This window comes from Ipomoea nil, unplaced genomic scaffold, assembly GCF_001879475.1.
Source record: "Ipomoea nil cultivar Tokyo-kokei standard unplaced genomic scaffold, Asagao_1.1 scaffold3321, whole genome shotgun sequence".
Taxonomy (NCBI): Eukaryota; Viridiplantae; Streptophyta; class Magnoliopsida; order Solanales; family Convolvulaceae; genus Ipomoea; species Ipomoea nil.
The window spans coordinates 1,351,833-1,364,278 of NW_017619749.1; the positions used below are offsets into that span (position 1 = coordinate 1,351,833).

A 12,446-nucleotide genomic window follows, 5' to 3' on the forward strand; every position below is an offset into this window, starting at 1 on the left:
AACTGTACATTCATAATCTTCGAAGCTCTATATTCACAATTTTAAAGCTCCATGGTAATAATTTTATCACTATATATGTTCATAATTGTAAGTTCATAATGTTAGAGCTCTGTGTTCATAATTTCATAATTGTATAACTGTACATTCATAACAGCATAACTGTACATTCATAATCCAAAAAAAAATAACGCCGTTAACGGCAAAACGCGCGCGATTTTTTTATTTTTTATTTTTAACTAAATGACACGTTTTTTTAAAAAAACGACGTAGTTTTGGGCCCGTGTCCACAATTCAATGTGGACACGGGTCCAGGGCATAATTTGCCGCAAATTATGCCATGGAATCGTGTTCACCGAGAATGGTGAACACAAGGCAAAACGACGTCGTTTTTAGGCCAAAAAAAAAAATCGCGAATGTGGAGTTAACGGCGCGTCGTTTGATCAAATTATGATTTTTCTGTTATGAGATTATGAATTTTATGAAAATTCATAATCTCATAACAGAAAATTCATAATCGCATAACAGAAAATTCATAATCTCACAACTGAAAATTCATAATCTTATAACAGAAAATTCATAATCTCATGGTTCCAAAGTGAATGTGTAGGCATGGTTCCAAAGTGAATGTGCAGGCATGGATTCATAATTTATGAATGTCCGTGATTTCGGACGGGAATATGTAGGCATGGTTCCAAAGTGGATGTGCAGGCATGAATTCATAATTTATGAATGTCCGAAATTATGAATGTAATGAAAATTCATAATCTCATAACAGAAAATTCATAATCGCATAATAGAAAATTCATAATCTTATAACTGAAAATTCATAATCTCATAACAGAAAATTCATAATCTTATAACAGAAAATTCATAATCTCATGGTTCCAAAGTGAATGTGTAGGCATGGTTCCAAAGTGAATGTACGGCCATGGATTCATAATTTATGAATGTCCGTGATTTCGGACGGGAATGTGTAGGCATGGTTCCAAAGTGAATGTGCAGGCATGAATTCATAATTTATGAATGTCCGAAATTTTTGTTCGCCTCAAATTAAAGTGAAACCGCAAAATGTGAAAATAAAGAAGAAAAGTCACGCAATTAAAAAAAAAAAAAAAAAAAAAAAAAAAAAAGATAACGGTGTACTAACACCGTTAGAACCGTGTTCACCATGAATGGTGAACACGGTTCCATGGCATAACGTCTGATAATTTGCCAAGAAAAAGAAAAGTAATTGGGCCGAACTCTATCGTGTGTTAGTTGGGCCTGATAACTGAAAATCAATATTCTTGATGAAAGCCCATTAGCCCAATAAAGTGTCTCCAGACTTTGAGAGTCCAATCCAAAGGGAAGGTTGGCCTTTACCAAAGTCAGTGTGTTCTCTGAACTTCTCACCGCCGGAGACTGTAACTCTGCAACAGAGAAGAAGGCGAAGGAAGAAGATGACGATTTTCCACTTCTTCAACTGTGCAATACTGACTTACGGTCCACACCTTGTATATTACTCGGCTACTCCGTTGTGAGTTTTCTCTCTCTCTTTTCCCCCCTCCAATTTTCGTATCCTCCATGCTCAATAGCTGTATTTCTCATTTCAAATACTTCTCATTCGATCTTCTTGTTCGAACTCTAGTTTGGTACAAATTTCACTATCTACACTCCTCTATGCTTAATTTTTCTATCTGAGCTCTGTATAGTTTCGGAATCTAGCTGTTCGATTTGCTTTTCAGCTGCGATCTAGTACAATATTAATAGTAGCGTATTTTTTAGATAATTATATGCTAAAAACATAGTTCATGAATTAGTTGTCTACTCCAGAGAAGCAGTTCTGGGAAATATTAATCTAGTTGAGTTTTTTTTTTTAGAATGTTGTGTATGGAATTGAAAATGCTTATTGTAACACTAAAATTTAGGATCTCCGGGTTGAGATATGACTGGTTATTCTGATGGAGAAATGACCCCTTGGTCTGGCTGGGATTTGCGCTGGCCTATTGCCATTTTGATTATTGATAGTGGAATAAATATGGAACTGCCTATATTTTGGATCGTAGGAGATCTTTGAAATCAGTAAATGGTGTTTGGTATACTTTTGCAGGTCTGAGTATGATACTATTGGTACTTCAATAAAAGCTGCTGTTGTCTACCTTGGAACAGCATTGGTGAAGGTAAGTATTGCAAGTTTGATTGCATGAATTTTAATTGATTGTCCAACCCTTTTTCTTTGTGGGAAAGACTTCTAATTAACAAATGGAGAAACTGACATGAAATTGTCTCACATCTAAATAACATGGAGTATCACCTTCAATTTTGAATTTTTGTTTCTTATTTTTATTTTTCCGTTATGTTCTACAGAAAATAACATTCATATTATTTGTTGTTATGCAGCTTGTGTGCCTTGCAACATTTCTTAATGTATCAGAAAGTGATAGTTTTGATCCATACCAGGTATTTATTTTATCTCTTTACCTGCTCGTGTTGGGATCTTCATCATATTCACCACCACAACATTAATATGATCATTGTTATTCATTTCGAACTGGTCTTGAGTAGAGCAAAGTTCAAATATAATTTATATAGAGCTAAACATCTTACTATTTTCCAGAGTTTTCTTGTGCAATAGGATTGCAGTTTGTGTTTGTTGCGTTGAGAGTGCATCTCTGCTTAAAGAAAATTAGGGTTGATTTGAAACTTCTACATGTTTGCATGACTTGGTTGTGCTATTAGGTCTTTATAAGTCTTGTTGCTTGATAGTCTCTCTCAGAATTAAGTATACAACGAACTGAAACTGGATGTGAAATATTTAAACCATGGTTGTTCGGAAATTGAAAATTAGAGAGTAGGGACAGATAACTAAATTCATAAACAAACTGAATTTCAAAACATTCAAGCCGACAGATAAGAGTGATTTGAGTAATTGATGTTACCTATGATATTTTCTCCTACCAAAAGTTACTGCTCTCATCTGGTTCCTTTTAGATTTCCATTATCCTTTGCTTAGCTGTGCATATAGAGATTGTAAGATATGTTTCTTTCTTTCTCAGGAAATGTTGAAAGCTTTAATTGGGTTTATAGATGTTGCGGGACTTTATTTTGCATTGACACAATTGACGCACAGGAATATTTCTCAGAATCACAAGTTTCAAGCTGTTGGACTTGGTCAGTAATCTTTGAGCTGTTCTTTAAGAACTAGGATGCATTCTTACACAACTGCCTTTCTTTTGGCAATTGATTTCACTCACGACCACTAAACCTGGTTATTAACTGCTAAGATTTATAGAGTTTATCTAGTTTAGGCATTTCTTATCATTGTTGAGCCATGTGACACCTACAACACTCATCATTCCCAATAATACCCTAGTGACCCACCTCTTTTGCCATGGGTGTTTGACCATGCTATCCTTCAGTCCTTATAAGTACAAAGCCAAGAGCTATGCCGAGGTATTCCATGAAGCATATACTGACAAGCAGATTGTACTGTAACCTCATTTATGCTGCTGCTAATTGTGGCTTCAAATGGGATCATTTGTTCTCTGTCCTCGAATTTAACCTCTTCAAGAACACTCCAGTAGTTTACCCTCTAATTGCATCCTCCACTTGATAGCTCTGGCACCGTTAGTCATAGGATCAGTTCCATCCCTTCAGTCTCATTTTGTGAACATAAAATAAACCATCAAGCTTGACCAGAATTGAGGGTTGTACCAAATGCTGATATGATTATCTTATTTTCATGTATAATGTTTATTTTGGCAGGCTGGGCTTTTGCTGATTCCGTTCTTCACAGGTTGGCACCCCTCTGGGTGGGTGCTAGAGGATTGGAGTTCACTTGGGAGTACATCCTACAAGGCATTGAAGCAAATGCCAATTTGGTAAATATCAAATTCTTACATTTCCCCAATTAAAAAATAGAAAAAGAAAAAACATATATATTGAATATCAACATTGCATGATTAAACTTTTACTACATTTAGCAGTTCCTTTCAGGTAAAGACTGGATAATGCTTTACCTATCAATTCTCTAATCCTGATGCTAAACTATATTTGGCTAATACTATATTTAATTTCTTCAGGTATTTAGCATATCACTAGCTGCATTGGGGTCTCTGATGTGGCTGCGGAAAAACAAACCCAAGACATTGATTCCTATTATATATACACTTGCCGGGATCGTGGCAACAATGCCGTCAATAACTAGGTCAGATGTTCAACTACTCCTTAGATTTAATGTAATATTAATATATTATAGTCCATTCATAAATGTTGCCACTAAAAGAGAGGGAGGTTCTGTATATTATAATCAGATGTTTTGACTAGCCACAATATGGTCTTTGGCTCTTTGCAGCTATCTGAAACGAGGCCTGGGGTGGCAATTTTCAAAGGTTGTTGGCTTTGAATTATTCACCTCGTTGGGCATTGCTTTTATCAGCTGGCAGTTATTTTCCGCTTGCCAAAGGCCTTCCAACTGAGGAATTGAGGACATTGTTGAACAAATTCAGTTCAGTGCGGATAAGTTATCAGCTTTTATTTTTCTATGCTAAACTTTTGTAGAAGAATATTTGAAACCCGATTTTATTTCCTATTCTCCAAAAATTCCATGTAACAGAACAGAGATGAATTTACATAGGCAAATTTTGCCCTGTAGCTTTGACAAAATACTTATTACTGATTTGAAAGATTTTTTTTGTTTTTTTTTTTTGGGACTTTTCATGTCATGTTTTGTCCTTGAAATAATTGCGAATTTTTTCTTCTGTACAGAGCTGGACTCACAATCTCCGGCAATAATTACACTACACAGTACACATAATGTATACTTACAAAAGTGACCCAGACATACATAGTTTTACACATTAACCGTATGTAAAGTTTCAACCACATAGGTCAGCAAAAACAACAAAATTCAGATGTCGTAGTCATCTTCCATGCGCATTTTCCCGCATAACGTCCAGCACATGTGGCCCCAGTTTTCACCTTTACAAAATGTCGAGTTGGAGACCATGCAATCCTGCATATCCATCACCAGGACATCCATAAGTTGTTAACCTTTTGCAAAATGAAGACCAGCCTGCATATCCATCACAAAGAAATCCATAAGTTAACCTTTTGCAAAATGAAGACCAGTCTGCATATCTATCACAAGGATCAACACAAGCCTTACAACTAGAAATAAAGTATTTACTCCTAAAGCAAATTCTGTTTCGCTTTTTGTAATTAAGCAGCTATATAAGGAGAGTATGCTTTCTAAATTTCCTAATATTTGAGAGAAGGTTAAAGAGAAATCATGGATGCATAGTTGAATTGTGGATGTAGTTACTGACTTATTGTAGATGCCACAATAATAAGATAAAAATGAAATGCTTAAAAGTTGCTCCTTACTAAATTATCTTGAGGTCTCTTGTTTGTAGAGGACAAAGCAACCATGTCAAATGCTCCCATTTTGGTAATCCAAACCTTTTTTCCCAATTGCACAAATATGTACACGCATTTCACACTTCCCAACCAACTCAAAAATGCAGATATCTCCCATTTGGATGTCATTATCTCGAACAAAGGCCATCCATCCTCCACAGAATGTATGCAGTGTTTGCACCCTAGTTGTCGGGACAGAATTTACTGTCCAGCTTTGTCCTTTTAAATTACGGAGGATAATTTGTGTTCTGCAGTTTGGTAGATGCTCCATAGAGAACTGATATGGGACTTTCTGCAAAACAAAATGCAGCAGATTAATGGGGGAAAAAAAAAGTTTAAAGAAAGACATAATAAAAAATTAGTTTACCAAGGTGTATGAGCCACTAATATTGAACTTCTTCATGACTCTCACAAAATGCGGAAAGCTAGAAATGAAAGCTTGAGCAGCTATTTTTTCTTCAGGTGCTGACTTTAATGACATACAGCCCTTAGTGGAAGAACCTAGTTTGTCTTGAGAACTGGTGCATTTTCGAGTAACTGCCAAATTTGCAGAAAGAGGTGATTCAACAGAAGAAAGCTGTATGAAAATTTTGGCAAGAAATATCAGTTGATTTATCAAATAATCACCTGATTGTCCACCGGTAGCATTCAATTGAGTATGTAAGAATGAGCTCTTCAATGTACTTCTGTGTTTTCCTTTTACATTTGCTACAGGCTGCAAATACATGTCATAAAATTTCAAGCTAACTTTCTTTAACATAGAAGAAGAAATTTTATTGGACTTAGCAGTACACTCTTTAGTATTACCTTATGAGCAGTGACACTACTATGGTCGTTCACCCCTTCCTTCTCCACCCTGAGAATCCGGACACGCAATTCACCCTTGTGAACAAGTTCAAAGATGCAAATATCTCCTAAATCAAGGTTATTGTCACGAACAAATGCCAACCACCCTCCACAAAAAGTATGTGATGTTTGTACTCGTGTTGTTGGGATGGAATTAACTACCCAACTCTGTCCTTTTAAATTACGAAGCATAATCTTCACTTTGCATTTGGGTAGATGTTCCGTTGCAAATTGATAAGGGACATTCTAAGTGTGGAAAAGAGAAAAAGGACATGTGGTGAGAGAAGTATAGTTATCTGAGAAAATTTCAGTACAACTCCCTAGCAAAACATCAAGACAATAATATGTTTCTTGGGCAAGTGAAAAGAAACAGGAAATTTCTAAACTAGCTCTCTTGAACTGGTGCTAAGAAAGGTAAGAAAAGTCATTAAGGCATTAATTAGTGCTGAGTCCCTGAAGCAAACCCTAGAAGTAAAAGCCGTCGATGAAGTGAGCAACTACTTAAGAAATTTGCAAGATCCATAAATAGCCTTTATATTATTCATACACGTGTAAATAAATAAATAAAGATAGCTTTGGCATTTCATGCAAGTTGCAAAGCAGCAAGAGCATGGAAAAATCAATTACTCACCAAGGTGAATGAACCACTGACATTAAACCTTTTCATGACTTTTGTAAAGTTAGGGAAACTTGATGTGAAGGATCTTGCTGCTCTCTCTGCTTCTTGTGTAGACAACCATACATCTTCATCATTTGTCCAACTACTAATGGTTGCATCTACTTCAAATACAGGAGTGAGAATCATCAAAGGAATTAATAGTCCTAAGTTTGTTAAAGGAATGAAAATAATAACTAAACCCATTACCTGAGTTCTCATACACACACTTTCCTTGAGATGGTACGGCAATAGTTACAAAGTCTTTCAATGGATTTCCATCTATCTCCATTTCTCTCAAGCAAACCAGTTCTCCTCCACACACGTAATCCTCCTTGCTAGATGTGACCGGATTCTCCTGGCCACTAGTTGGACATTCAGAATGGATTTCAGTGCTTCTCATTCTCTTTGGGACACCTTCGGCAATGCAGTCTAATAAACCTAAGCTCTTCCTATCTCTTTTCTTTATTGCATGATTTTCAAAGTTGGTTACATCTTGACTGCAATCAGCACAAAATGCAGCTTCTTTCTCACATGAACCCTCATCAAAAACTTGGACATGGAAATCCAAATCACCATCATATCTAAAAACCAAGGAATCCCCATACTCCAAACAGTGATCCTTAACAAATACTGTCCATCCATCATGAAAGAATAAGCCACCATCAAGCTGACTTACACCCACATACCATGTGTTTCCACTGGGACCTACCAAAGATGCCATCCCAGATGTCACTCCATCCATATGTTTGGCAAATTTAGATGGAATTTTCTGTAGCATTGATGAGTCAAAAACTTATCAAAATACAGAACTTAATCAAAGCAAAAGTGTTATTTAACTCAAAATGGCCAACAATGCTCAATGAACCATGAGGGAGCAAGCAAATTACTATCTATTGACAAATCCCATCCCCTCCCAACAAATACAACTCAAAGTGAAGAATATTTATTGTCAATTATTAGATAATGTTTAAAGAACAGTAATCATTAGATGTTAGAATGCCAACAGTCAACCTCATTTTGCACTCCAAATTTTATAAACAAACAGTTCCTGCTTGACTGAGGATATGTACTTTGAACTACAACAGAACTCCAAATCCAAATCCAAATCCGCAGCAGTTTACAACAGATCAGCTAATTCGAGAATGCACATAGAGAAAAATGCAGCAACTAATTCACACAATGAGGGGAAAGCAAGTAAGAAATTAAGAAAGAGAAACACAGATATACCAATTTCTCAGAGCTGATCGAAGGATTAAAGCCATGGAGGAAGTGAGGTTTCCTTCCATTCGACATCTCCGCACCAAAAGCCTGTGTTCTCCCGTATTTCAAAATTCAAGTAAAATCCAAAGCCCTACCTCCCATCAAAGCTCGGAAGCTTTCCTTAACCGCATTTTCCTCGATCGAAATCGGGACGCGAATTGTGAAAAAGTTCAGAAGAAGCTGAGAAAAAGGGGGAAATTTTTTACTGAAAACGACTCGTTGAAGGACAAAAGAAGAAGGGAAATTTTGATGAAATTCGCATTATATTCACAGGAGGAAAATGCTCCCCGTGTGCCAGCATAAAATTACCAAAATGCTCAGGGAGAAAGAAGGTGCCTAAGGAGCGTGATACACGCAAGTGAAAGGGCGCGTTGGAGTCTTGCTGACATTAGTATTTTATCTTGCCCGCACTTGCGCGTGTATCACGCGCCCTTTCACTTGCGCGTGATACACGCAAGTGAAAGGGCGCGTTGGAGTCTTGCTGACATTAGTATTTTATCTTGCCCGCATTTTATTTTATTTGGGTAATAACATCTCAGCCTATTTAATTTTGGAATAAGGGTCAAATAGGCCATCGAACTGCACACGATAATGTAATTAGGTCATTGAACTTAAAAAAATAACAATTGGGTTCATAAACTAACCAATTTCATTCAATTAGTCCAATTTACAAGTTTTTCAAATTACTAACAGGTCACCCCATATTTTTTTAAATAAATAAGGGTATTTTAGTCTTTTTGTATTACTTTTCTTTCTCCCCCATCCTTCGGCCGGATCTGCTGCAAATTCAGATCACCGGAAAAGTCGTGGATTGCAATTTTGGCGGCGACAAGCTCGAATTTGATTATGATGGCTCCAAATCAACTGATTCTAACCACAAACAACCAAACAATATATAAATAATGCTTCAAGAGAATTTCAAACAAAAATTTATAATTTGATGAACAGACAAGAACAAAGTCGTATTTTGACTTTTCAAATCGGACCCATACGCACAGAATTGCAGAAATGAAAACCCTATCCTCCCATGTCGTGTTCCCTTTTCTGTTTACTGTTTTTCCCCATTTCCAAGTATCTATTTGTATATAACAGTGCAAGGTTGGTTGTTTATTGGTTTGATTTTGATACATGAATCCATTCTGCTATACTACAATGAATCCACCGTCGCCCAAACTCTGCGGCTCTCTCGGCGGTCTGCATAAATAGAGCTTTGAGTTTTAGACACTATTGCAGATGGATTTGTTGATACACTTTTGCTCGCTTTATTCTCCAGCTATGTAATAGGGGATCGGATTAATCAATACACGGGGATGCTGGGATAATTAAGGACTTGAACGCCGGAAAACATGGTAGCTGAGATAATTCGTCGGACAAGAAAGAAAAGAGGGGTATTTTTAAAAAATTTTAAATAATTATTATTAATAATAATTTTTAAATAAAAATTTTAAATATGGGGTGACCTGATAATAACCTGAAAAACCTGTAAATTGGACTAATTGAATGGAATTGATTAGTTTAGGGACTCAATTATTTGTTTTTTAAGTTCAATGGACTCAATTGTTTGTTTTTTAAGATACTTATTACCACTTTTGCTCTGCGAATTTGGTAGTATATTTAGATTATCTTTGGAAATTTGGAAAATAATTGTTGAAAAATTATTTTTTTAGTGGGAAATGGTGAAAAATTAAAGTCAACAACAAATGATTTTTGATCAAAGAAAAAATAACTTGATTTTCTTGTAAAATGATTTCCCCTTTGTTTTTTTTTCAGGAAAGTCATTTTATGGATCCTAACTGCTTCTTCTTTCTAGCTTCTTCCGAGAAGGCTTCATCGACTTTGTTCCGCCATCCTTCGCTTTGTACCTTAACTGGTTTCTATCGAAATCAGACAGGTTTTCGTCAGAAACTAGTACAAAACATATTGGTTTTGTAGAAAAATCAATGGTTTTGCCATAAACCTATCTGGTTTCCGACGAAAACCAGTCTAGTTTGTACTGGTTTTCGTAAAAAACCAATACTCTTTTAAAAAAAATATTTTGTTTGTTATTTGAAAAAAATAGTTGGGCAAAACATAGTTGTTGTCAAATCTTTTTTAGTTAACAATAATTAAAATTTAAATTATACAATTCTGTTTATTTTTCAAAAATAAAACCAAAAAACACAAAGACAATTTTATAGAATGAAACAAAACACGAGAAATGAAAATGTTTTTTAGAAAACGACTGATTCCAGAAGTCGTTTTCATGATTTTCAAACACATCTTAACATTGGAATTGGTGCCCCCATTACAAAAAATAGTACCATTTTGTTTGTTTTTAATTGTGGCACTTTTAATGTGGGATTTAGCAAAAATTTTCTTAGATATTATCATATAATTTACGAGTAGTTAATTTAAATTAAACTTATAAATAAAAAATATTTATTCATGTGAGTATGTGACACATGCTCTTGTAAAAAGTGTGATTATATTTTTTGTCATAAATTCTGATATATTTTAATGAAATTCTTATCACAAAAACAAAAGGCAAAAAATTAAAGAAACTCATGCATCTATATTAGCAATTTTCATAATTTTGCAAATCTCAAATCATATATGAAACCAAAGTCAAAAGTGACAAACTCATTCGAAAAATATTTTTGTAATTAATTTTTGTGAGTATATTTTTACAACACGATTTCCCTGAAAGGGAAAAAAATAATTTTATTTTTTATTGTTAATGATTACTTGATTAGTCAACATTTGGTTAACTATTTGGCGGTTTCCAAGTAATTCATTTTAGTTAAAGCTTTGAATGAGTTATAATGATGAATTTAGCATTAGTAATTAGCTTTTGGATATAATATAATGAATATTCATATGGATGATAAAAGGAATCTAGCTATTCCAACATAGCAAAAAACTTTTGGAGGTAAAAGTATATATCATATCCAAGCATCATGACATTAAAGATGACCTTATCTAGTGACAGTGACAAACAAGCTAAGGTAGAAACTGAAATTATAACCAGCCATTAAAGTAGCAGTGATACACAAATTTGGGATGTTTAACCAGCCATTAAAGTAGCAGCCTCAAGAAATGCGAACAAGATTGCTGCATTTTGCCCAAGATTACCATATCAGTAGAAAGGAAGCTGGCAGCTTCCTACCATGTTTGCCGATATGATCCAAAAACCACATGCTGCATTTGCCAAGATGATTCAATAAGGACAAAAAAAAGAGGTCATCTTAGATTAGTGCTAAAAGGAAGTTAATTAACAGGCCGGAATGATCTTCACATCCACCATCAAAGAGTAAGAAGTTGGGCGAGGAACGAAGCGCTTTAAGATCATAGTGCGTGGCAAATTCTTTCCAGCCATCATAAATGCATGCATAGTCTCCCGATGTCTTACCATATATATATGTTCTAAGTTTGGCTGGCCAGAGTTTACCACAGGGTCCTCTAAAAGAGTGATGCTTGTGCTCATCAAAAGATTGTTTGATGTACAAAACTTCCATGGAATGTACTGCAAATTGAAGTTCACACTAACACAACTTAGTACTAATATCATAAAAATGTTTGGAAAAATTAGTGATCAAACAATAACAGCCTCACCATGTAAGGAGCCCTTCTGCGTACATTGTATGCTTTGATGGTGGTTGTAAAGCAACTAGAATTTTCTTGCCCGCTACACAAATTCTTTCCTCCTACAACAAACACCAGTAATCAGCACCAACTCAGTTGGGGTCAATTGTGGTTTGCTGTGAAAATGTGTTCAAATGTTAGAGGTATGCAGAGAATGGTAACCCACCTTCAGTGTCATTGCTGGTGGTTTCTGGGTTGAGATGGAGATCTTTCTGGCAACAAGTTTGGTCAAACAGAATGACACTGAAATGAAAACTGCCCATGTGTTCAAACACGGCAAAATCTCCAAGAGATATGCCATTTCGTCCCACAAAATCATCCCACCCCTTTGTGAAACAGAGCCTTCGATCTTTGCATTCTTGGATTTTAACTTTGAAGCTCCCATTTTGGCCTGTTAACACCATTTCTTTGGGCTTTTTTTCAACAAGCTTCTTACACATAATGGGCGGCAGGTTCTATGCAGCAATTAAGTGGAAAAAATTATAAAACAAAAAACAAAGCATCACATAAAGAGCAGATCCTAGGAAAAAGAATGAAATAGGATACATACGAGTCTGGTATGGAACCCCCGCCTCATAACCTTGAAGAAGCGCCAACCAATTGGAAGATTGGAAGAGAGAAACTTGGAAGTAACAGGTTGCTTTCTTGAGGATTTTGAAGGGAA

At 35.6% G+C, this 12,446-nt stretch overlaps 2 protein-coding genes across 5 annotated transcripts; one reads left to right on the forward strand and one right to left on the reverse strand.

Moving 5' to 3' along the window:
• Positions 1-1,355: 1,355 nt before the first annotated feature.
• LOC109169961 (transmembrane protein 147) lies at positions 1,356-4,686 on the forward strand. Its single transcript, XM_019318877.1, has 7 exons — positions 1,356-1,516; positions 2,090-2,159; positions 2,380-2,439; positions 3,036-3,150; positions 3,745-3,860; positions 4,062-4,186; positions 4,334-4,686. The coding sequence occupies exons 1-7, from the start codon at positions 1,440-1,442 to the stop codon at positions 4,455-4,457; spliced, it is 687 nt and encodes a 228-aa protein (XP_019174422.1). The 5' UTR covers positions 1,356-1,439; the 3' UTR covers positions 4,458-4,686.
• A 2-nt stretch (positions 4,687-4,688) lies between these two features.
• On the reverse strand, positions 4,689-8,462 carry LOC109169947 (B3 domain-containing protein Os01g0723500-like). Of its 4 annotated transcripts, none has more exons than XM_019318864.1 (8): positions 8,129-8,462; positions 7,109-7,670; positions 6,875-7,020; positions 6,205-6,489; positions 6,025-6,112; positions 5,765-5,934; positions 5,365-5,689; positions 4,689-5,053 (listed from the first exon to the last, which is right to left on the reverse strand). In XM_019318864.1, exons 1-7 carry the CDS (start codon positions 8,192-8,194, stop codon positions 5,411-5,413), a joined length of 1,596 nt encoding a protein of 531 aa, XP_019174409.1. In that variant the 5' UTR covers positions 8,195-8,462; the 3' UTR covers positions 4,689-5,053; positions 5,365-5,410. The 4 variants fall into 4 exon arrangements, with proteins under 4 accessions (XP_019174409.1, XP_019174406.1, XP_019174405.1 ...); XM_019318861.1 differs by having other exon boundaries at positions 4,752-4,993; positions 6,875-7,023; XM_019318860.1 differs by having other exon boundaries at positions 4,752-5,053; positions 6,875-7,023.
• Positions 8,463-12,446: the final 3,984 nt, after the last annotated feature.